The 22,451-nt window shown below is 34.6% G+C and overlaps 1 protein-coding gene across 1 annotated transcript in view; it reads right to left on the bottom strand.

Annotated features, from left to right (window-relative positions):
* Window positions 1–8,114: 8,114 nt before the first annotated feature.
* Window positions 8,115–22,451, bottom strand: part of GPC5 (glypican 5) — a 1,341,373-nt gene continuing 1,327,036 nt past the window's right edge. The window contains exon 8 of the mRNA XM_025441003.3: window positions 8,115–11,864. Within this exon, the coding sequence (XP_025296788.3) occupies window positions 11,707–11,864 (158 nt within the window). The 3' untranslated portion in view covers window positions 8,115–11,706. The remainder of the gene's footprint in view (window positions 11,865–22,451) is intronic.

The raw sequence follows: 22,451 nt of genomic DNA, 5'->3' as shown, positions 1-22,451 counted from the left end.
GTCTTTTAGCTGTTCCTGTTGTCATAAGAATTTTTCCTCAAGGCTTATCTGTGGGAGATGGTTGCCACTGCCTCATGTTGCTTGTACCGGATTTTCGTAGATTTTGATGAGTAAGTGCTTCTGAATTTGTGGAAACCTTTCAAGTAATTTCCAGAGAATTTGGGTGATTATCAGTGCTAACTTTGACTAACTTAGCAGATGCCTCTTCGTGGAAGTGCTTCCTTGAGTTCCTCACACTGCTGTTTTGAATGTACCACCCTTTAAATAAAAAATATTATCTGATACTTGTTAAAACTGTGAGGCAGACTTTATTCAGGGGGGACTATTGCAATAAATTATAGGGACTACTTCAATAGGGCTTTGCAGTGGGGAGACAGATCATGTTTGATTCAGAATAAAAGGCTAGGTAGGAATTTATATCCAAGGAGAAAAGTAGATTAGTTGTTTTCAATGGATGAACACTTACTAAGAGGAAACATCATGAATATGGGGGCGGGGGGGGGGGGACATAGATTCTGGCTAATGTGATCTAACAAAATCCTTGTTGAAAGCAGGCCTGGGTGATCAGAACCACATGGGGGAACAGTAAAGGATGAGGAACCCTATTAGATATTGAAGGTGACTAGATATTGCAGATGGACAATTCTGGCTGAATAGACTTAGCAGGATTCTTGCTAAAATTGGGCAATACAGACACCAATATGAAAGTCCCAAAGTCAGGGCCTGTTTGAAAAGAGTGTTCAGAAAAGACTGAGTAGAATTTGATCAAGAAGAGAATTCCTGTCCTCGTCCGAGACATCTCTTTTTTATAATTTTCAATTCCTATCAGTACTGGGAAGGACAGGTTTTGCTAATATATGAAGAAAAGGCGTTTCTCCAGGTTAATATTTACTCTCCTGCTTCAGATTTTGACTATGAGAGGCTACTTTAGTTTTTTCCTTAATAATTATTATTTTTAACAAGGTGCCTTGGTTTCTCCAATTCTATATCTGTGTTGTGCAGATAGTAGCCACTAGTTGGGCAACTGTAGTAAGGTGTGTCCAAATTGAGCTATGCAGGAATCACACCCTAGATTAAAAAAAAAAAAAAAGTATAAAGAATAGAAAATATCTCACTGATGATTTTATACTGATTAGAACTTGAAAAAATAATATTCCACATAGGATTAAATAAAATGTATTGTTAAATTAATATCAGCTGTATCTTTTTCAAGTGTAGCTTTTAGGAAATTTTCAATCACTTTTGTGGTTTACATTATGTTTCATTGAATAGTACTATCCTAGATCACCCTATTAACTCAGCTGTTAAGAGAAGGGGATCATATTTTGATTTTCGTCAGAAGGGACTCTGAGCTGGGCAGATACAATCTAATAAACTTTTCTGATACAGACATATTTAAAATTTCAGGTCTCAGGTTATATTTCACTACTTTAAAAGGTAAGATGTGGAATACTGAAAAATGTATGGGCTCTCAGCAAATCATACAACTAGCTATAACAGTAGCAGTTCTAAGCTGTATTCTTTTTCTATTTACAAATATTTTCACATGTTACTATATATCATCTATTCTCCAAGTTTACTTTTCATAGGCAGAAATTATTCCTATTATGACTATTTTTAGGATATTTTGAGATAGAAAATTTCTAAGATTAATCGATTAGAACAAATATAGTAAGTAACACTTTTTGTGTCTCCTTGTAATTAGATTTGATCAAATACACATGTTTAGACATCTATTAATTTCAAACGACTATGCTACTGTGAAGTATTCAGGAAGCCTTTAGTAACCTTTAATATACCAAAGAAAATAAGATAAATACACAAATTATTATAATCTAATTTTATATTAAGTTGATTTAAGGAGAGAATTACTTCTAATTAGACTGAAGTATAACAGGATCAATGATTATGAAAAATGTAACCAGTGTCTTTATTGTTTGGTTGGTTGGTTTGTTCTTTATGATTGTGGTCATTCCAAGTAGAAGAATATCCTTTCCTTATTCCACCTAAGAAAGGAGAACTATTCTAAGGTAGAGGTGTATAAATTTATAAAGATTTTCATTGGAATATTGTTTATGACTTTGGCAATAATTCAATAATCAATAGGGAATTGATTAAATATGTGATATGAAATTTACAAAAAGAGTATTTTGAATCAATTATAATTTTATCAATTATAATTTATGATATATTGTTAAGCAATAAAGATGGCTTAAAGAAATATCCTATCATAATATTATAAAGTGTTATATATTTGAATATATGTGTAAAGATATAATCACTACATTCCTCTGTATCTTTTTGTGCATGCATATATCTGTGTCGTCTTCATGGATATCTGTACCTAGATATATGTGTGTATATTTTATATAGTTGCATTTTTACAAGATTTTTTAGAATGCAACAAAACATTAACAGAGGTTGACAGAATTTTTGGTTATATTTCCTATTTTCAATGGAAACTTTTAATCAGAACAAAGGTTGATTAAGGTTTTATAGAAAATCTTGTATTTTAGATAAATCTTGAACAGAGATGCAAACTTCTCAATTACTATATGAGCTAATATCTATGAATATACTTACCATTACATTATTTTTTCTATTACTACAATGGAATCCATCCTTTAGTTGCTAAAGTTTATTGTATTATAGGAGACAATTTACTCTGCTTTAACAAAAGGTAGCTAATAAGAGCATCAGAGAACTTTTCTTTTTTGGCTCAATAAAGACAACATCTCCCTGGATTATAAGAAAAGAATAAAACTCTAAGAAATAAGGGCCACATATTTCAACTCTAGCTGACTTGGCCTTATGACTTACAGTAGAATGAAGGACCTGTTCTGTAATGGGAAGTTAAGAATTTCAAATTTTCGTATTTTCTCATTTTAAAATCTAGAGGATTTTAAACTAGTATTTAAACAATAAACTAGTATTTAAATAATGAAGAACCATCAATTAAAATAAACATGGAAATGTTTTATTGATCTTCATGTTTCAGGATACAACCTAAATATAATCTGGCACAGAGATGGTAAAATCTGAAGATTGCAAATCCGAATATTATAGTAGAAAACAGTAACAATAGTAAAAAAAAAAAAAAGTTTCTATTAATACCTTTAAATGTGACACAAAACATTTTATTTCCTATATTTCAAAGTAAATTATTGGCAAATTTGAAAATGATCTATATTTTAGAATAACTTAAGATGTGCTGAATACTCTCAATATGTTCTCTTATATATAAACTCTATTATATTATGAAACTCTATTATCTTACTATTTTAATGAATGTCAAGGTAATGTTAAGATTTTATAGTTTCTCTAAATGCTATATCTTCTCTTTGGGACCCCCAGAATCAAGAGTTGAAGCATATTCTCCATGTTGATGTATTTGCCGGGTTCTGTTTAGTCCCTGTGATTATGAGGCAATTTCTATTGAATATCAGGATTTACAAACACACATCTTTTAGTTGATTTGAAGCAAAAATTTTTATTCAATAAAATATACATAGAACTTAATTTAAACAAAGAGCCCTCGCGGGCCTTCTGTTTCAAATCAGTTGTGTTACCTCGAGTAATTCACATCTCTTCTGGATTTTAGCTTTCTTTACTGAAAAATACATGATCTTTAGACTTCCATATAGTTTTAAAATCAAATGATTTTTCTACATATTATTCACATCTTATTGTGAAGGATTTCACCTAAGAGAAAGTTTTGATGTTAACTAATATTAATATAATGTTCCACTCACAATAGGTACAATCACTAGTGAAAAGTTCTCAATAAATCTGCAGGAATCTCAATAAATCAGGGGTGGAGGTATCATAATCTTTATTTTACAGATATTTCAGTGAGTTGGTGGCAGAGCTAGTATTCAAAACCAGGACTCATCTTCTTTCCAAGCCTGAGTGCTTGTTTCCCCACATAGAGCCCACACAGGCACTCGGAATCTGGATAATCAAGACAATGAAATGATAAAAGATGAGTGAGTGTCACTAAAGGAGAAGAAAGCACAATATGTGACTTGGGGAAAATGATAAATTTTAGTTACTTTCATTTGCCATTCCTTGCTTGGTCAGCTTACCTCCAGTTAGGTAATGAGCTAAAAGCAAGTGGGTAGTTAAAAGTCACTTTTATATATTTTGTAATAAGAATACTAAGCTAACGATTTGTGTTTGTTGCATTGTTCCCCTGAGGAAGTCTTTTAAGGAAAATAGAATGTATATATAAGACTGTGTAAGTGAAAGTTTCTGTAATATGTAACTTTTACATGCATCTTATTGCTGCAGTGGCCATATATATATTCTCTTGTGTATAGCGAGAGAGCCTTGTTTAATGCTGATCTGTTTCAAATTAAAAATGAAAGTTCCTATAGAAAAATAACAAGTAGCAATTTGAAAAAAAAGTTATGTTTCACTGACCTTCTCAGTCTTTGATTAAAAAGCCAGAGCAAATTAACATGAGGAGTTTTATATATGTTTATAAAACATAAACCAATGAACCAATTTGCTGTATGTATACAGCAAATACATGAATGTGTATGTATATTTTATAGGTAGGCATAAATTGTAAATACATGAATGTATATACACTTCCATTACACCCATACCATAATAGATGTGTAGCTAAAATAGTAGTAAAGTAAAAATATTTATTATAAATTTATTGCAGTTAACCATCTGTGATGAAATTTTTAGATTCTCATTAATTCTTTTATAAATGAAGAAAAAAATACTAAAATTACCAACACACGATGTTTAAGAGCTATATTTTTAAATAAGCTGTGATTCCAAGCTTCCATCTGCTTACTTGCTGCGTGATATAGAGCATTTGCTCCCACTGCTGAGCTTCTGGTCTTTCTTCATTTTCTGAATTAGCCCCTGCACTACAGGGGACCAGATAACATGCTTCTATGCTCTGTCAGCTTGTACTGCAATAAATCATCAGAGGCAACAGCATTTGTTTAGTTCTATTTAAAAGGGTCTCCTGGGAAAATCTGTGAGAAGGGAAAACACTGTCAAACTAACTTTTATAACTTCATCTCTTACTTCCACACCCTTTTATCTTTTGTTCGTTCAACAGTGTCACTCTATGTATTTATTTGTTTTTAAATATTGTGAGATGCCACAGCTGAATTCAAGTGAAGGCGCCAGATCACAACTCCTGTAAGATTAGCTAAAACAAAAAGCAGTTAGTTGCTAAGTATGTAATGATTTAGTAGATTTCTTTGCTCAGGCGTATTGTCCTATCCATTAAATGAAAGCACTGGGTGTTATTCTGTATGTTGGCAAATTGAACACCAATAAAAAATAAATTTATTATAAAAAATATATGAAAGCTGAAGAACCTTTGGTATAGCTATTCTTCCCTTTACTTATGAAAAGATTATCCCACTCAATCTTATATAGAAAAGCCACATCTCTCTCTGTGATAAGGAAATTTGAGTTATAAACACATGCATAAAGTTGTAACTAAAATTACATTCTATCTTCTACTTTTTGAAATCACTTTTTATATATTAAGCAATAATAGGTTATAAGACATCAAGTAAATAAATGTTCTCTATCACTGCGTCAATGTTTCTTGCTTTAAAACTAGAAATCCCAAAGGGAATTTTGTGATTATTTAGCTCAAGCACATTATTATACAGATAAGGAATTGTAGTTCAGAGAGGGTATGGAAGTTGCTGGAGGTCATACACAAAATTAGTACAAAACCTTTGAAGCTGTGTTTGTTCTGGTCTCCCCAGCATTTTTGGATGATTATAAGTCAGTGATTGAGCCAATCTCTCTATCAGATGGCCACACTACGACATCTAGCATATGGAATCTCTTCAGGATGCTCACCTTATTAGAGATAAATTTGAGATGAAAGAAAGACAAAAGAAAAAAATATCTGGGTGACTAGATGGGAATAAAAAGTAAATGTAACAAGGAAAAACATTAAAAATACCTTGCAAAATTTGCAAGTTGGCCAACCTAATCATCTGACCAATCAAAGGTTTTTTGAGCTTGTGGGATACCGAATGATATAGTAGAAAGATTTTGACGCTTGGTTCAATTTAAAATACTCGCTTTGTCACTTATTAGCAATGTATACCAAAGGAAGTGATTTTGCCACTCAGAAACACCAAGTTGGTGGTGACTCTTGGTGCAATATTGAGCAACACACTGCTTGTTTATTGATAATTGGTTCTCAGCTTCACTTGGGCTGTGCTCTGCCTCATGGGATAGTTGCCAACATGGTGGTTGGAACATGATGGTCAAGAAGACTTTCAAGCAGGATGGAAAAGTTGAGATTTTCAGTTTGTTACAGAGATCAATTCACAAGTAAACATTGGGTCAGGGATAACATCCCTTTAAAATTAATGAAAGCCGACATGGATGGACCTGGAGGGTATTATGCTGAGTGAAATAAGTCAATTGGAAAAGGACAAACATTATATGGTCTCATTCATTTGGGGAATATAAAAATTAGTGAAAAGGAATAAAGGGAAAGGAGTGAAAATATCAGTGAGGGTGACAAAACATGAGAGACCCCTAACTCTGGGAAATGAACAAGAGGTAATGGAAGGGGAGATGGCGGGGGGTTGGGGTGACTGGGTGATGGGCACTGAGGGGGGCACTTGGCGGGATGAGCACTGGGTGTTATGCTATATGTTGGCAAATTGAACTCCCATAAAAAATGTTTATGGAAATATAAAAAAAGTAAAATTAATGAAAGCAAGACCACTCTCCCAATGTATTTTTTTAAATATATTTTCAGCAAGGTTATTGCCTTGTTGCCAGGATAAAGCTAAGCAAAACTTGAAATATGAAACCAAGCAGGAGGGGTTTTTCCTGTAATTTTTCTCTTTCCCTTTCCTAAAGTCTACTTACTCAATTTCAAACTTCTACTTGATGCTCTGTTTACAATTCAAAAGCTTATCCACAGGCAGAATTTGTAACTAAATATTTTGTCATTGTCACATCCTGGGAACATGTGCATTTGAACAAAAGGCTTAATAGGAAAAGAACACACATGAATTATTAAGGTGTATAGTGGGACAGGAGGATTCCTAACATGTGTTACATTATCTAGTCCTCTAATTCTGTGGGTTAGATACACTTAACTCAATTTTATAGATAAGAAACCAAAACTGAAATAGAAAGTACAGCAGGAAAATATGTGTGGGGTGTGAAAGTGTGTACGTGGGTAGCAGGTTGAACCATTGGCATGCAGGGTGAGTTGGAAAAGGACAGTTACTTTGTAAATTGCATTCTGGAAGTCTTTGACAATGTTGACCACAATTATGGAGTTGGACTCTTTCTTGATTCCATGTGGGTCTTTCTACCTCATTCTGAAGAAATTGCTACTGTCGAGAATTCTTTACCTGGTCAGTGCCTAGATTTCATAAAGAGCTAGGACGAGACAGATGCACACACTGTACTGCTCACAGCCTTTGTCTTGCAATTGAACACTTTTTCTTTCTAATGCTGGTGGCCTTCACTGGGTAATCTTAGGAAAATCAGATACCTTTCCCGTGCTGCTTTCTTTCTAAGATGCTTCCTTTCTTCTAGTTCAGTGCTTCTCAAAAGTGGGTATGGAAACTCATAAAAGTAGTAATTTACTAATTTACTTACCAGGTTATCCAAATTATTCCTGTGGGTCAATCCTATTCCTTTTGTCGCCAATGACTTCTTGATCCTTAAATATTTACTATTCTGTCTTTAATTCTGTGGGGTTTCAAATTCTTTTACCTTCTTCTCTTTCCCCTGCCTTTGCTATGGGCAAAGTGAAAATTTGGGGGATGTGAGTTTTTTTCATATCCTTCATAGTGAAGATGATTCCATTTTGACAATTGGTAAGTACAGGAAGATGAGAAACTGTTGAGTCATATCTTTGCAAATTTATCCAGAAATGTTCATCCCATCCCACCCTGTTCTAAATATTATTATTTCTACTATGAAGATAAACTATACTGTGAAGACATTCTTTAGTATTTTTCTGCACATGAAAGCAGAGAGTAGTTTAAGAACTGCATTAGATTAAATCTGCATTTATAAAATAATGATATACCACCACTGCAGTCACCATGGAATTATAGCAAAAGCAAAGAAACCAGACTGTCAACTTGAGAAATGTTTTATCTATATTTTAATCAGAAATAATATACAACAATCTTTATTTAAAGAAAAAGTTGATATGCCCAAAGTCATACCTGACAACATTAAGAATGATTTCTGAATTTTCATAGAACCCATGTAATTATATAGGCTACTAAAGTTTGCAACATAGAGAAATACTGGATATCACAGATTGCCCTGTGAATATCTCATAGAATAACAGAAGTCTAGGATGAACTCCTTCACTCAAGAAGAAACAACTTTTATTGTACCTGAAGGGTTCTGATGATAGAAACAATATTTTAAGTGATTGAAAACAATTAGCACTAAGCTAATTGAGTCCCTTTCAAAGCATCATCATTGAGCACTTCAGAGAAATCTGAGTATTTGGGAGGAAATAGCTTATTAACTTCTATCCTTTAATGACAAGAGAACACTTCAGACATTATTTCATTGATAAGACATTCCTGAACAAATAGAGGATAAAAAGGCAAATCTAGGACTTTAATACTCTGCTACTGCCTGCTTGCCTTTCTCTGTGTCTTTCTTCCATCTTTCCTACCTTTCTTCCTGCCTTCCTTGCTATTTTTTATGCCCTTCTGTGCCTTACAGCTAAAGAAATATTTTATACTCTTCAGCTGCACAGAAATGGAATTTCAGGATTCCATATTACTTGTAAAGCTTGTGTATTTTCTTTCCCATGTTTGGTAGCTGATTTATCTTGGGGGTTGATGTGTTTGAATGGGTTTTCTACATGTAGGAGAGCATTACTGGAAAAAAGTCCATGTTAACATTTCCTTTTCAAAGTGCTTTTGCATTAATATGCAGTTTTATAATTATATAGTCAATTGAATTTGTTTTTTAAATCCTAGTTTGGAGGTTTACATTACCTCTCAATAATTTTTATGCTATCCTCATGATTCTTAACTACTATTCCAGAGCTATCCTATCTTTGAACCAGAAATGTTTATAGTTTATTTAGAGACCTTTATATGCACCCATCTGATTCTACTGTAATAGGTTGTATAATACCAGACAAATTACTACAATATTTGTAAGCTTCACTTTCCTCATTGGTTCAGTGGAGGTGATAATGTTATTGGGAGGACCAAAGGAGATTGTGCATAAAAAACACTGATCACAGTGCTATGGAGAGGAAGGGCCACATAAATGTTAGCTCATTAACAGATTCTTCTCTAATACATGCAAAACACTAGACTGTTCCAAGATCACTTAAATTTATTAAAAATAACAGATTTAAGAAAAAGTCTTTGTTTTAAAGGATCAAAGCATAAGATATGACTATAAAGATGTAAGTGATATTTTAAAATATATATACTTACTTGAATGTTATCCTTTAAGTCATCTTAGAAAGTAGACACATATTCAACAATCTTACCATTGCTCAAAGCTTTATAGACTTATGGAAGACTGCAGAAACAAATTCTGAGCCATATTTTAAAAAAATCCTCAGTGTTACTGTTTTTATTTGGCTAAAAATTGAGCTCATCCTTGAGGGGTGAGGAATGTCAAATGGGATATTCCATTTATTCCGTTTGAAAAAGATTTTAAATTAAAGAGCTGTGCAAATGTCCAATGCTATGGAGTAGAGTATTAAGGAATGAATATCCTCATTGAGAATTTTAGAAAAATATGCCTCAGGCTCTTAAAGGAATCCTAAAAGCCTACATGTGTTTTAAGCTAGAGTAGCACTGTTGTGATATGTATGGTCCAAAGTGCCTACCTGGAGGTAGACAACACCAGCTTAAGGATGTAAAATTGAGTTGATTCAAAATATTGTTTATACTATTGACTTTGTTACCATTCTGCTTTTATGCCACATCTAACATTATCTCCTATAATGTTATTTAATCTGGAAACATCTTAGTCTGCTGAACTATGACCTTCAGTTTGTCTTCCAAATTCCTGTAAGGTTGGGAAAGAAGTTTTGCCAGAACAAACCAACCATGACTTGGGCAGGAGTGTCACAAATGGGTGACTTCATATTCACTGTTATTTAAATAACAAGCTGAGCTTAAAATAAAGATTAGATAAATATATGTTTAAGTTTATAATTTGTGGAGCGTGGTGGTGCAAATGAGTGTAAACCAAGTAGATCATGGAATAAATATTAAGATCTGGAATGGAAGCCTAAGAAAATGACAGCCAGACCTGGCAGGTAGAATAACACTTACAGTTTTGAGGTCTATTTAAACAGGCAATAAAATCTGATTTGGCAGTTTAAACATAGCATAGTTTAAATTGACCATTGTAAGATTATTCGGTTAATTTAAAACCCTCGAGACAACATGGTTTGATCATGTACAGTTTCCTGATTTGGAGAGATTGATTGCACCTTACAAATATTTGCTGTCAATTGAGTCCTCTTTGACTTTTCCTGAGAGATCATTTCAAATCTTTTTGATTTTTTTTTTAAAAATTTCAAATTCAGCATCTCTCTTTTCAATTCTGTCCCTTTGTATTAATAATAATTTCTGGCTACTAACTGGATGTGATACTTCTTAATAAAAGCTGACTTATCTCTTTCTTCTTAAGTACAACGATAGACCGATCCTAATTGAGGTCTGCTGAGGCATCTTATCACAACTGGGAAATCAGGGACTGTGGATTAGCAGCTCTGCTTATGTGCAATAGGAAAAGAGCTAAAACACTATATGCTATATTTTCTGTATTAGTACATGTCTTAGATATTCATAGGAACCTTAGAAATGTATAGGTAGTCAATTGTTTAATATCAAGATTTAAAAAATAGCAAATAATATTTTGAGGATGGATGAATGAATATATCACGCTGCAAGTTTTCTACTAAATAATTAATGGCTTTCTTAGAGATATTCCCAGAGCAAGTGTGTGTTTGCAACATGGCTAAATCCATTAGGCAAAGACAGAGAAAAGAGCCACAATACGAAAGATGCATCTTGAATGTAATGGAACAAAGCTAAGATGTTACCAAAATACTCTGCTTAAGGTTTGTCAGTGGCTAAGTTACAGTGGATAAAATTTATCAAGCTTCCTCAATGAAATTACATGAAATGCTCCTCAACAATCTACTCTATAACTTACAGACTTCAAGTAATTTCTTCATATAGCTTGCAAAAATGGAAGAATCTCTTGACAATTCATGCATACTATTTGCCATCATTTATTTTGATTCATTTAATGGAATTCTAATTTCAGTATTTTAAGAAACACTATGTGCTGTTTTCATTGTTCTGCAAATACACTTTTAACTTAAGACATTTTTCTTTTATAAAGAAAAGGGTTTAGAATCAAAGATAGTAAAATTATAGATATACTAAATCCTTCTTATTCAAAGTTGCTTCTGTGCTTTTCACATTTGCAGGTTTAATGTGTTAGACTTTAAGAAGATTTAAGTTAGAATCCTAGAAGACGTGTTTTCAAACAGTCTATCATTTTTAGATGCTTTGTGAACATTCCCACTTGGCTTATAAGAAGTTAGTGTGACATACCTTTTCATAAATATAATTGTTGCATTCAAAAGATATCTTATTCTAATCAGATGAATATGGGAGAAATCACAACTCCAATAAGGTCAGTATATCAGGTGGAAGAGTTCAGTTACCAAAGCCAAGGAAGTAACATTACTACACCCATCAGTATAAATGCTGTAGTTTCTGTCGCTGCTGAACATCCTGCTGCAGTTGTATCTAAAGTACTACCTCCACCCGTCTGATGGATCTGCTTTACATCACTGAGGTTCATCTCCTCTGGCAACCCTGCAGAAGCAAATAAGAAAACACAGGATCATGCATGACCACCTCACCATGATGTGGCTAGAACACCTCTTCACCCCCAAATGTAGGCACTATTGTTTTATCCTAGGATTCCCTATGTGTTCACCTAACTCTAAATGGGTAATGTGAAGCAGTTAGCAGAAGCAGTTACTTCTGCTCTTCTTTTTCTTTTTTTTAAGATTTTATTTATTTATTCATGAGGGACACAGAGAAAGAGAGGCAGAGACATAGGCAGAGCGAGAAGCAGGCTCCATGCAGGGAGCCCGATGTGGGACTCAATCCTAGAACTCGGATCACACCCTGAGCCAAAGGTAGATGCTCCACCGCTGAGCCACTCAGGCATCCCACTTCTGCTCCTCTTAAATGAGAAGATGCAGGCACTTAAGTAGGAGTTCTCAATATTATTGTAAGAGCAAAGTGAAAAATCTCTCCAGCTTTTTAAAGCACTTGGAATATTTTTCTAGTGTCACTGATTAGTTAAAAAGTTAATTAAAAAGTCCTGAGGTCTTGGCGCTATTGCTTGCGTCAGAGATGTAACAATTGCAGTAACTATATGAAACTTTTCTAGTGAAAATAAAATCCTATAAGGAGAAATAGGACATTTTTTTAAAAGTAGAATTTATACAGATCCTATTTTGTTTTAGACTGAACTATGCATAGGCTCCTTATTGGAAAAATATCAAAGAATAATATTAAATGATATCCTTTATACTTATACACACCTGTGGGGACAGAGGTGTGGATATCTGTCAACAGATCAAAGAATTTGTTAATAGAATGGGAATTAATGTTAGGAATGAAGTGTTTGATTAAACAAAATAGGGCAATATCATAGACCAAGATCCAGGTACATCCTAGTTATTACTTCTTAGTGCTCTGAAAACTGACAAACTGAGGAGACCAGCTTCCAAATTATTAGGGATGAAATAATCATTTTCTGAAAAAAGTTTACCTTAGTATGATATATGTGGGAGATTTACTGACTTATCATCTACTGTGTAGGATCTTCAGTGTTTTGAGACCATGTGGCCATCTGAAATATCTCATGGCATGCCACTATCACTCACAATTAATAAAGTTTAAATTCAAGTTGCTACAGCCATAAATATTGACATCGTAATTACAGTGAGATTGAAAAAAAATCCTCATATAAGGAAAAGTCAATATTTATGTAATTAGGTCAATACATATATATAACTCAGAAAGTAAGCTGTACTGCATTCAGAAATGAGAACATTAAAACGAAGCACAGCTCTACTGATCTGACATATTGATTTTACAGTCTGAGCTCTTACATTATTATTCATTGTTTGGATACCTGTTTTGCCCTTCTGTGTCATTAGGCAAGATGAATAAACTAGTGATTCTTCTTCTTTTTTTTTTTTTATAGGGACCAGAGTGTGAATATTTTAGTCATGGTTTTATACTTCTTATTATGGCCAGAGCTTAACAAGGAGCTATGAGGACTTTAGGCAATTAAAAATTTTTTTTTCCAAGATAACTGTATAAATTTGAGCTTGAAGGGATTTACTTTTCTTTTTTAAAGCACTTTGAAGAGGTGCTTGGGTTGGATTCATGAGTAACTTTTTCTTATGCTTTTTGAGTTTCATTCATTCAGCCAGCCACTGGTCAGGGTTCAGGGGTATCCTAATGAGTGAAAATATGAAAGTAGAAAGATGTTAAATTTTATGTCTGTAAGTCAGGTGATGCCAGGTGGAATATCCCACCTTCAATCAGATGTCATTTTCACATCTGAGTGTGCTGGCTAGCCCCACAATTACTTGATGCAAAGATAGTTTTCTTAAAGGAGTTTAATTAACGAAGCTTGTAAGTTACACCAAAGCTTAACCAAAGACCCGTAAAAGAAAAAAATTAGTTTGGGAACTTATTACATTAATACGTTAAACAAAAACAGAGTAATCTTTGAGTAATCTTTTTTTTTTTAAGATTTTACTTATTTATTCATGAGATACACACAGAGAGAGAGAGAGAGAGAGAGAGAGAGGCAGGCAGAGACATAGGCAGAGGGAGAAGCAGGCTCCCTCTGGGGAGCCTGATGCGGGACTCAATCCCAGAATCCTGGAATCACAACCTGAGCCAAAGGCAGACATGCAACCACTGAGCCTCTTGGTGCCCTGAAAGATTTTATTTTTAAGTAATCTCTACACTCTTTTTATTTTTTTTTAAAGTGGAAGCTACCATCCTCTAAGATTTCTTAACAGATTAGATCCACCTCCAGCCTCCACCCCAAGGCTCTTGAAGGGATCTTTCACTGTTGTTACGTAAGTCTCATAATTCAGGGTCTCAGGGTCCATCATCCTTAGAACTATTACACTTACTAATAACATCTATACTTCAGATGTGAAAATAATTTATTTTAGAGACAGAGAAGAAGGATGGGCAGAGGGAGAGGCAAAGAGAGAATCTCAAGCAGACTCTGGCTGATCACAGAGTCCTCCTGATGCAAGGAGCCTGAGACCCTGATCCAAGTCGAAATCACATGTCAGAGCCTAACTAAGTCACCCAGGTGCCCATTTTAGCTTCTTTTATGTCATGCATATACTGGCTTTTTTCTTGTGGCAGGGGAATGTGGGTGTTTTTCCCTCTTTGCACTTCATCTATCCACATATTTAGAAAATTGTCTTCACTGAACAGTGAAGACTATGTTCAAGAATAATTTATTCTTGGGGATCCCTGGGTGGCGCAGCAGTTTGGCGCCTGCCTTTGGCCGAGGGGAGATCCTGGAGACTCGGGATCGAATCCCACGTCGGGCTCCCGGTGCATGGAGCCTGCTTCTCCCTCCGTCTATGTCTCTGCCTCTCTTTCTCTCTCTTTGTGTGACTATCATAAATAAATAAAAATTTAAAAAACAAACAACAAAAAATAATTATTCTTTATTTTTAATAAGGAAAATTACATGGGCAAGAATTAATAATTTGGGCACTCACTTGCAAAGTTTACCTTCTGCTACTCCTCTGTCAGGCACCGTGCTGGAGACTGAATATACATTATGCATTTACAGGCTGCCTCTTCATATTTTGATGAGGCTTAAAAAAGCCAACAGGTGTCTTTTCTACCAATGGTGAAAATGTAGTGCAGATTTAAATGTTGGGAGTGGGACTGTAGGTCATTATTTGAATTCAACAAAGTCAAAATAATTTACCTCTAGAAATGGCATAAAAATGTCTATTGCATAGTGTGCTTTTAATAAATACCTTGAATGAATAAATTGAAGAAGGACTGTGAGTCTCACACAGTAAAATGAGTTAGGTAGAATTGTTTTCTCATCTACAGATTAGGAGCTGAAATAGTAGTCTACTCAAGGTAATGATTGTAGCTAAATCTCAAATGTGTCCCAGTCAAATGGGATTCTCTTTGATCTGAGCACCATGCTGTCTGCCACTATACAAATAAAGCATTAAACTTGCAGTCAAACATTGGTTCTGGCTGGATGGCTTGAGACATGACTTCTGTTTTATGGAACTTTGAAATGACAGCATTTTCAGCGAGAAAGGAGTTAGTCAAAATACAGTGCTGACTAATTTATTAAGTATTTGGAAAATAAGCTAGTTATTTATCCCACAGCATTCTCTAAAGTAAGTAACTATAAGACCCCCAAAGACTTCACTATAAATAATGAGGATGCAGACAAATCATACAGGTTGGTTTTTAAAATTTATGTGTGGGTAGGGGAAAGCATACAGATTTTTAGGCAGACTATAAGAGTCATAGCTTTAACATCTTAAAAGAATCTCTGTGCAACATGAAAAAGTATGAGAACAAATAGCAAAGTGGAGAAAATATCACAGTGCATATTGAAGCAACATCTTTAACATAGAAAGTTCTTAAAATCCATAAGAAAAAACAAAAATCCCGATAGAAAAATGGTGAAAGGAAGTAAATGGATATTTACAAGATAAAAGGTTAATTTATCTCTAAGGAAAAGCTGAAAAGCCTTCTTTGCTAGAAAGCAAATAAATATCATTTTACACATAAGATGTCAATTACCTAATGTCCAGTGACAAAGGCAAGGGAGAGAGGAGATAACAGTTTTGCCAAGGATACAAACCTCTTTTTAGGGCATTTGCCAAAATACATAAGAATGTTTAAAATATGTTACCTTAACCTAATAATTTCACTTTTATGAGGTAAGCCTATAGGAATAATTAAGAAAATATGCATATACTTATTCACAAAATATTAATCTGTACAATTAGAATAAAAAAATAAATATTACTAGTAGTAAATTGGGTTAAGAAAACTAAGCGCATACATTATTACAAATGATTCAAAGAGTAGATATTTATTGGTACAAAAAATTTTGATATAACTTTATACACTTTCATGATCTTTAGGGGTATTTGAAATTTGAGTCTATAGCTGCCTTTCTCTGAGGGTAGGGTATCCCTCATTAATTTTTATATTTGCCTAGTAGGCATTTGGTAATAATTATGTCAATTAATAAATTGATAATTTAAACAAATACAGAAAACTACAAAATTACAAAAAATGTTTATCTAATTCAGGTTTTCTTTCCCTCCCCATCTTTAATGAGATATAATTGACACACAACATTGTGTAAGTTTAAAGTATACAACACACGGATTTGAAATACTTAAATATTACAAATGGTTACCACTATAGTTTCAGCTAACATCTTCTCTAATGATTTAAGATGTTTAGCACATAGTTTTGTCATGCACCTGTTGGTCCTTTGTATGTCTCTTGCAAGAGGTTTATTTAGTTCCTCAAATTCAGTTTCATTCATTCATTTTACATTTTCATTCCACGGTAGTTAACATAACCAGTGTTACATTATTTAGAACTGTAATACAGTGATTCAACAATTCCATATATTACTCAGTGCTTATCAAGATAAGTGTTCTTTTAATCCCCTTGCCCTATTTCATCCATCCCTCCCCCCACCTCTCCTTTAGTAACCATGTTTGTTCTCTGTAGCTAAGAGCTTTTTTGGCTTGTTTCTCTTTTTTCCCTTTGTTCATATGTTTTGTTTCTTAAATTCCACAGATGAGTGAAATAATATGGTATTGTCTTTCTCTGACTGACTTATTTTGCTTCCGTCCATATTATTGTAAGTGGCAAGATTTTGTTCTTTTTAATGGCTGAAGAATATTCCATGGTATTTAAATATACCACATTTTCTTTATCCATTCATCTATAGATGGATACTTGGGCTACTTCCACAGTTTGCCTATTTAAATAATGCTGAAATAAATACAACGGTGCATGTACCTCTTCATATTAGTTCATATTCTTTGGGTAAATACCTGGTAGAACCACTCCTAGATCATAGGGTAGTTCTATCTTTAATTTTTTGAGGAACCTTCATACTACCTTCCACAGTAGCTGTTCCAGTTTGCATTCACACCAACAGTGCACGAAGATTCCTCTTCCTCCACATCCTTGCTAACACTTGTTATTTCTTGTCTTTTTGATACTAACCATTTGACTGGTGTAAGGTGGTCTTGATTTGCATTTCTCTGATGATGAGTCATGTTGAGGATCTTTTTTGTGTCTGCTACTTTTGGAAAAATATCTGTTCATGTCCTCTGCCCATTTTTTTCTTTAAAGATTTTATTTATTCACGAGAGACACAGAGAGGCAGAGACATTGGCAGAAGGAGAAGCAAAGAGCCTGATGCAGGACTCAGTCCCAGGATCCTGGGATTATGACCTGAGCCAAAGGTAGATGCTCAACCACTGAGCCACCCAGGTGCCCCCTCTGTCCATTTTTAATTGTAGTCCATTAATTTTTGACAAGTTTATTTTTTGTTGTTGTTTTTATTGTTGAGTTATATAAGTTCTTTATATATTTTGGATACTGACCCTTTATCAGATAGGTCATTTGCAAATATCTTCTCCCACTCAGTAAACCTATTCTTTTTGCTTTGCTGGTTGTTTTCTTTTCTGTGCAGAATGTTTTTTGTTTTGATATGATCCTAATAGTTAATTTTTGCTTTTATTTCCCTTGCCTCGGGAGATGTTATCTAGAGAAATGTTGCTATGGCTGATGTTGGAGAAATTATTGCCTGTGTTCTCTTCCAGGAATTTGATGGTTTCATGTCTCACATTAGGTCTTTAGTCCATTTTGAGTTTATTTAGTATATGGTATATGGAAGTGGTCTGGTTTTATTCTGCATGTAGCTGTCCAGCTTTCCCAGTACCGTTTGTTAAAGAGACCATCTTTTCCCCCATTGCATATTCTTGTCTCCTTTGTCAAAGATTAATTGACCATGTAATTATGGGTTCATTTCTGGGTTTTCTATACTGTTTCATTCTATCCAGTACCATACTGTTTAGATTACTGTAGCTTTGTAATATAACTTAAAATCTTGAATTATGATACCTCCAATTTTATTTTTCCTTCTCAAGATTCCTTTAGCTAGTTGGGGTCTTTTGTGGCTCCCTACAAATTTTAGGATTGTTTGTTCTAGTTCTGTAACAAATGCTGTTGGCATTTTGATTGGGATTGCATTACATGTGTAGATTGCTTTGGGTAGTATGGACATTTTAACAATATTTTCTCTTCCAATCCATGACATTGAATATCTTTTTACTTTTTTTAGTCATCTTCAACTTTTATCATCAACATTTTATAATTTTTAGAATACATACCTCTCACCTCTTTGGTTAAGTTTATTCCTAGGTATTATTTTTGGTGCAGTTGTAAATGGGATTGTTTTCTTAATTTCTTTTTCTGCTGCTTCATTATTAGTGTATAGAAATGCAACAAATTTCTGTACATCGAGTTTGTATTCCGCAACCTTGCTGAATACACTTATAATTGTCATAGTTTTTTGGTAAAGTCTTTAGGGTTTTCTACATATAATATCATGTGATATGCAAATAATGAAAGTTTTGTTTCTTTTTTACCAATTTGGGTGGCTTTTCTTTCTTTTCTATTTTAATATTTTATAGATTTTATTTGTGTAATTGTGACAGAGTGAGAGAGAGAGAGAGCACTAGTAAGGAAGAGGGGCAGAGAGAAAGGGATAAGTAGGCTCCCCACTGGGCAGGGAGTCCAACATGGGGCTAAATCCCAGGACCCTGGGATCATGACCCAAGTGAAAGCAAATGCTTTACAGACTAAGCCACCCAGGCACCCCATTCTCTTTTCTCTTTTTATTGCTGTGGCTGGGACTTCAGTACTATGTTCAATAATAGTGGTGAGAGTGGACATTCCTGTTTTGTTCCTGACTTAGGAAAAACACTCTCAGCTTTTCTGCATGGAATATGATGTTAGATGTGGGTTTTTCATATAAGGCCTTGATTATGCTGAGTCTGTTCCCTCTAAATAATCTTTGTTGAGGATTTTTGATATGAATGGATATTGTAATTTGTTAAATGCTTTTTCTGCTTCAGTTGAAAGATCATATGGGTTTTATCCTTATTGATGTGATGTATCCCAATGATTTGTGAATATCGAATAACCCTTGTATCCCAGGAATAAATCCCACTCAACTATGTGAATGATTTATTTAATGTATTGTTTGATTCAGTTTGCTAATATTTTATTGAATATTTTTAAATCTATGTTCAAAATATTAGTCTATAGTTCTCTCTTTTTATGGTGTCTTTTTCTGGCTATGGTATCAGGATAATGCTGATCTCATAGACTGAATTGGGAAGCTTTCCTTCCACTTCTAGTAGAGAAGTTTGAGACTAATACATATTAACTCTTTTGGATGTTTGATAGTATTCACCTGTGAATCCTTCTGGTCCTGGACTTTTGTTTTTGGGAATGTTTTGAATTACTAATTCAACTTCATTGCTGGTAATCAGTGTTCAAATTTTCTATTTTGTCCTGATTCCGTTTTGGAAGATTATACAATTTTAAGAATTTATCCATTTCTTCAAGGTTGTTCATTTTGTTGGCATATAATTTTTCATAATATTCTCTTTTGTATTTCTGTGATGTTAGTTGTTATTGCTCCTCTTTCATTTTTGGTTTTGAGTTCTCTCTCTCTCTCTCTCTTGATGAATGTGGGTAGGGGTTTATTAATTTTGTTGATCTTTTCAAAGAACCAGCTCCTGTTTTCACTGATATGTTCTTTTTTCTTTCCTTTCTTTTTAGTTTCTATATCATTTATTTCTGCTCTAATCTTTATTATTTTCTTCCTTCTGATAGATTTGGGTTTTGTTTGTTGTTCTTTTTCTAGCTCCCTTATCTATGAAGTTAGGTTGTTTCTTTGAGATTTTTCTTGTTGCTTAAGGCAGGTATATATTGCTTTGTTGCATCCCAAAGATTCTGGATCACTGTGTTTTCATTTATCTCCAGGAATTTTTTTGATTTCCATTTTGATTTCTAGGTTGAGCCATTCAATATTTAATAGCATGTTATTTAACCTCTATGTATCTGTGGTCTTTCCAGATTTGTTGTTGTTGTTGATTTCTAGTTTCATTTTGTTGTGTCCAGAAAAGATAAGTGGCATATCTTTGATCTTTTTGAATTTGTTGAGACTTATTTTGTGACTAATCTGAAATGTATTTTGGAGAATGATCTGTACACACTTGAAAAGATGTGTATTCTGTTTTAGGATGAAATGTTCTGAAAATATCTATTATATCTGGTTCAGTGTGTCAGTCAAAGCCACTAGTTGCTTCTTGATTTTCTGTTTAGATGATCTGTGCATTGATGTAAGTGGTATGTTAAAGACCCCGCTATTATTGTATTACTATTATTATGTTGTATTAGTTATCTTAGATTTGTTATTGACTATTTTATGTATTTGGGTGCTCCCATGTTTGGTGCAAAATATTTACAATTGTTATATCTTGTTGTATTGTCCCCTTAATGATGATATAGTGTCCTTCTTTGTCGCTTGTAACAGTCTTTGTTTTAACATTGATTTTGCCCGATAAAAGTTTTTCTACTTCAGATTTCTTTTCACATCCATTTGCATGATAAATGTTTCTCCATCTCTCACTTTCAATAGGCATGTGTTTTGTAGGTGGCACATAAATGGGTCTTGTTTTTTTAAATCCATTCCATCACCCAAAGTGGAGTAGTTGAGGGAGAAGAAGAGAGAGAATCTTAAGCAGACTCCATGCCAAGTGAAGAGCCCTGTGTGGGCCTCAGCCCCAGAACCCTGAAATTATGACCAGAACTGAAATCAAGAGTCAGATGCTTAACTGACTGAGCCACCCAGGATCTTCTGTTCCTTTCTTCCCTTGCTGTCTTCTCTTTATATAAACTGGTTTTCTTTAGTGATATATTTGGATTCCTTTCTTTTTGTCTTGTTCCAACTCTACACTTTGCAGGATGTCAGTCTAGGTGGCAAGTGCTTGGTCCCCTCATTTTGTCTAACTGTGTCAATTTCTCTGTGTTAGGAAATTCAGTTATGTCTCTTGCTCTGGAAAGTAGTAGGCAGGGCATGCACTTTTAACAAGGTGGTACTGGTCTCTTCTACAGGGGATGCCCAATTGCCACTGAGACTGGAGCTGACTGGGGTCACTCTGGAAAGTGTGCATGGGTGGAGTGTACATATCCTCAGTGAGAAGTGACCATCACCTGCCACCTAGACTGAGGTCCTGCAAAGTGTGCAGTTGGGAGACTCAGTGTTGGCAATGTTTGCACAGGTCTTCTTGGAGAGGGGACCTGCAGCACTGGGACAGAGGCAAGTCCTGCTAGAAGGGACAGGGCAGGATGTAAGCAAGTTAGTAGTGAATGCTGGTGTGCTGGTTCCTATAGATGTCCATGTGTTTATGATGGGGGTGGGAGAGGGAAACGGTGGTTGCCAGCTCCTTTGTTCCTGGAGAAGTCCTTTTGGGAACTCTGAGATTAGTAAATAATTCCCTTTCCTGTATGTCCCAGGTGTTTTTCAAACTGCTGTTTCTGTGCTTCTCTATTTGTCATGCTGTCTCTTTAAGGATATGGACTCAGCTTTCTATTGCCCTCTGGACTCTTCCAGAGCTGAGCCTGCTGATTTTTAGAGTTACAGGCATTAAGATCTCACTGGTTGGGGAGCCTCAGTCACCTAGTCGGTTAAGCATCAGCCTTTAGCTCAGGTCAAGCCCCACATCTGGCTCCTTGCTCAGCGAGAAGATTCCTTCTCCCTCTCCCTGCCGGTCCCCCTGCTTGTGCTCTCTGTTAAATAAATAAACAAACTTCATTCATTCATTCATAAAAGAAAAAAGAGCTTTCTGCTTGTAAGAACTCACAAAATTCAGTTCCTTGATTTTTAAAGCCGAATACTATTGTCTTCACCATTCAGGCTCCTTGGTGTGATAGCCTGTTTCTCACCTCTCTCCATGTTGGTGGCTCCCTCACACCTGTGGCCAGACCCATGGTATTTAACTCCCTGCCTCTCCATCCTTTCGATCCTCTTCAATGTGGCCTCTTACTGACATTTAGTTGTGGAGTTTTTTTCTGTCAGTTTTTGGGTCATTTCCTCAGTCATTTACACTAATGTGGGACACATATTCGTGGGACAAGGTGAACTTAAGGTTCTAACACTTTGCTCTCTTCCCTGGAAGTCTCCAAACAGAAAAGTTTTAAAGTATCCAGGAAAAAGATTGCCCTTAACAGAAAGAAAAAAAATTAGATTAA

The sequence above is a fragment of the Canis lupus genome, chromosome 22 (assembly GCF_003254725.2).
Source record: "Canis lupus dingo isolate Sandy chromosome 22, ASM325472v2, whole genome shotgun sequence".
Classification (NCBI taxonomy): domain Eukaryota; kingdom Metazoa; phylum Chordata; class Mammalia; order Carnivora; family Canidae; genus Canis; species Canis lupus.
The sequence above is the reverse complement of the archived record's forward strand: the minus strand, read 5'-3'. Positions and strand labels throughout refer to the sequence as shown.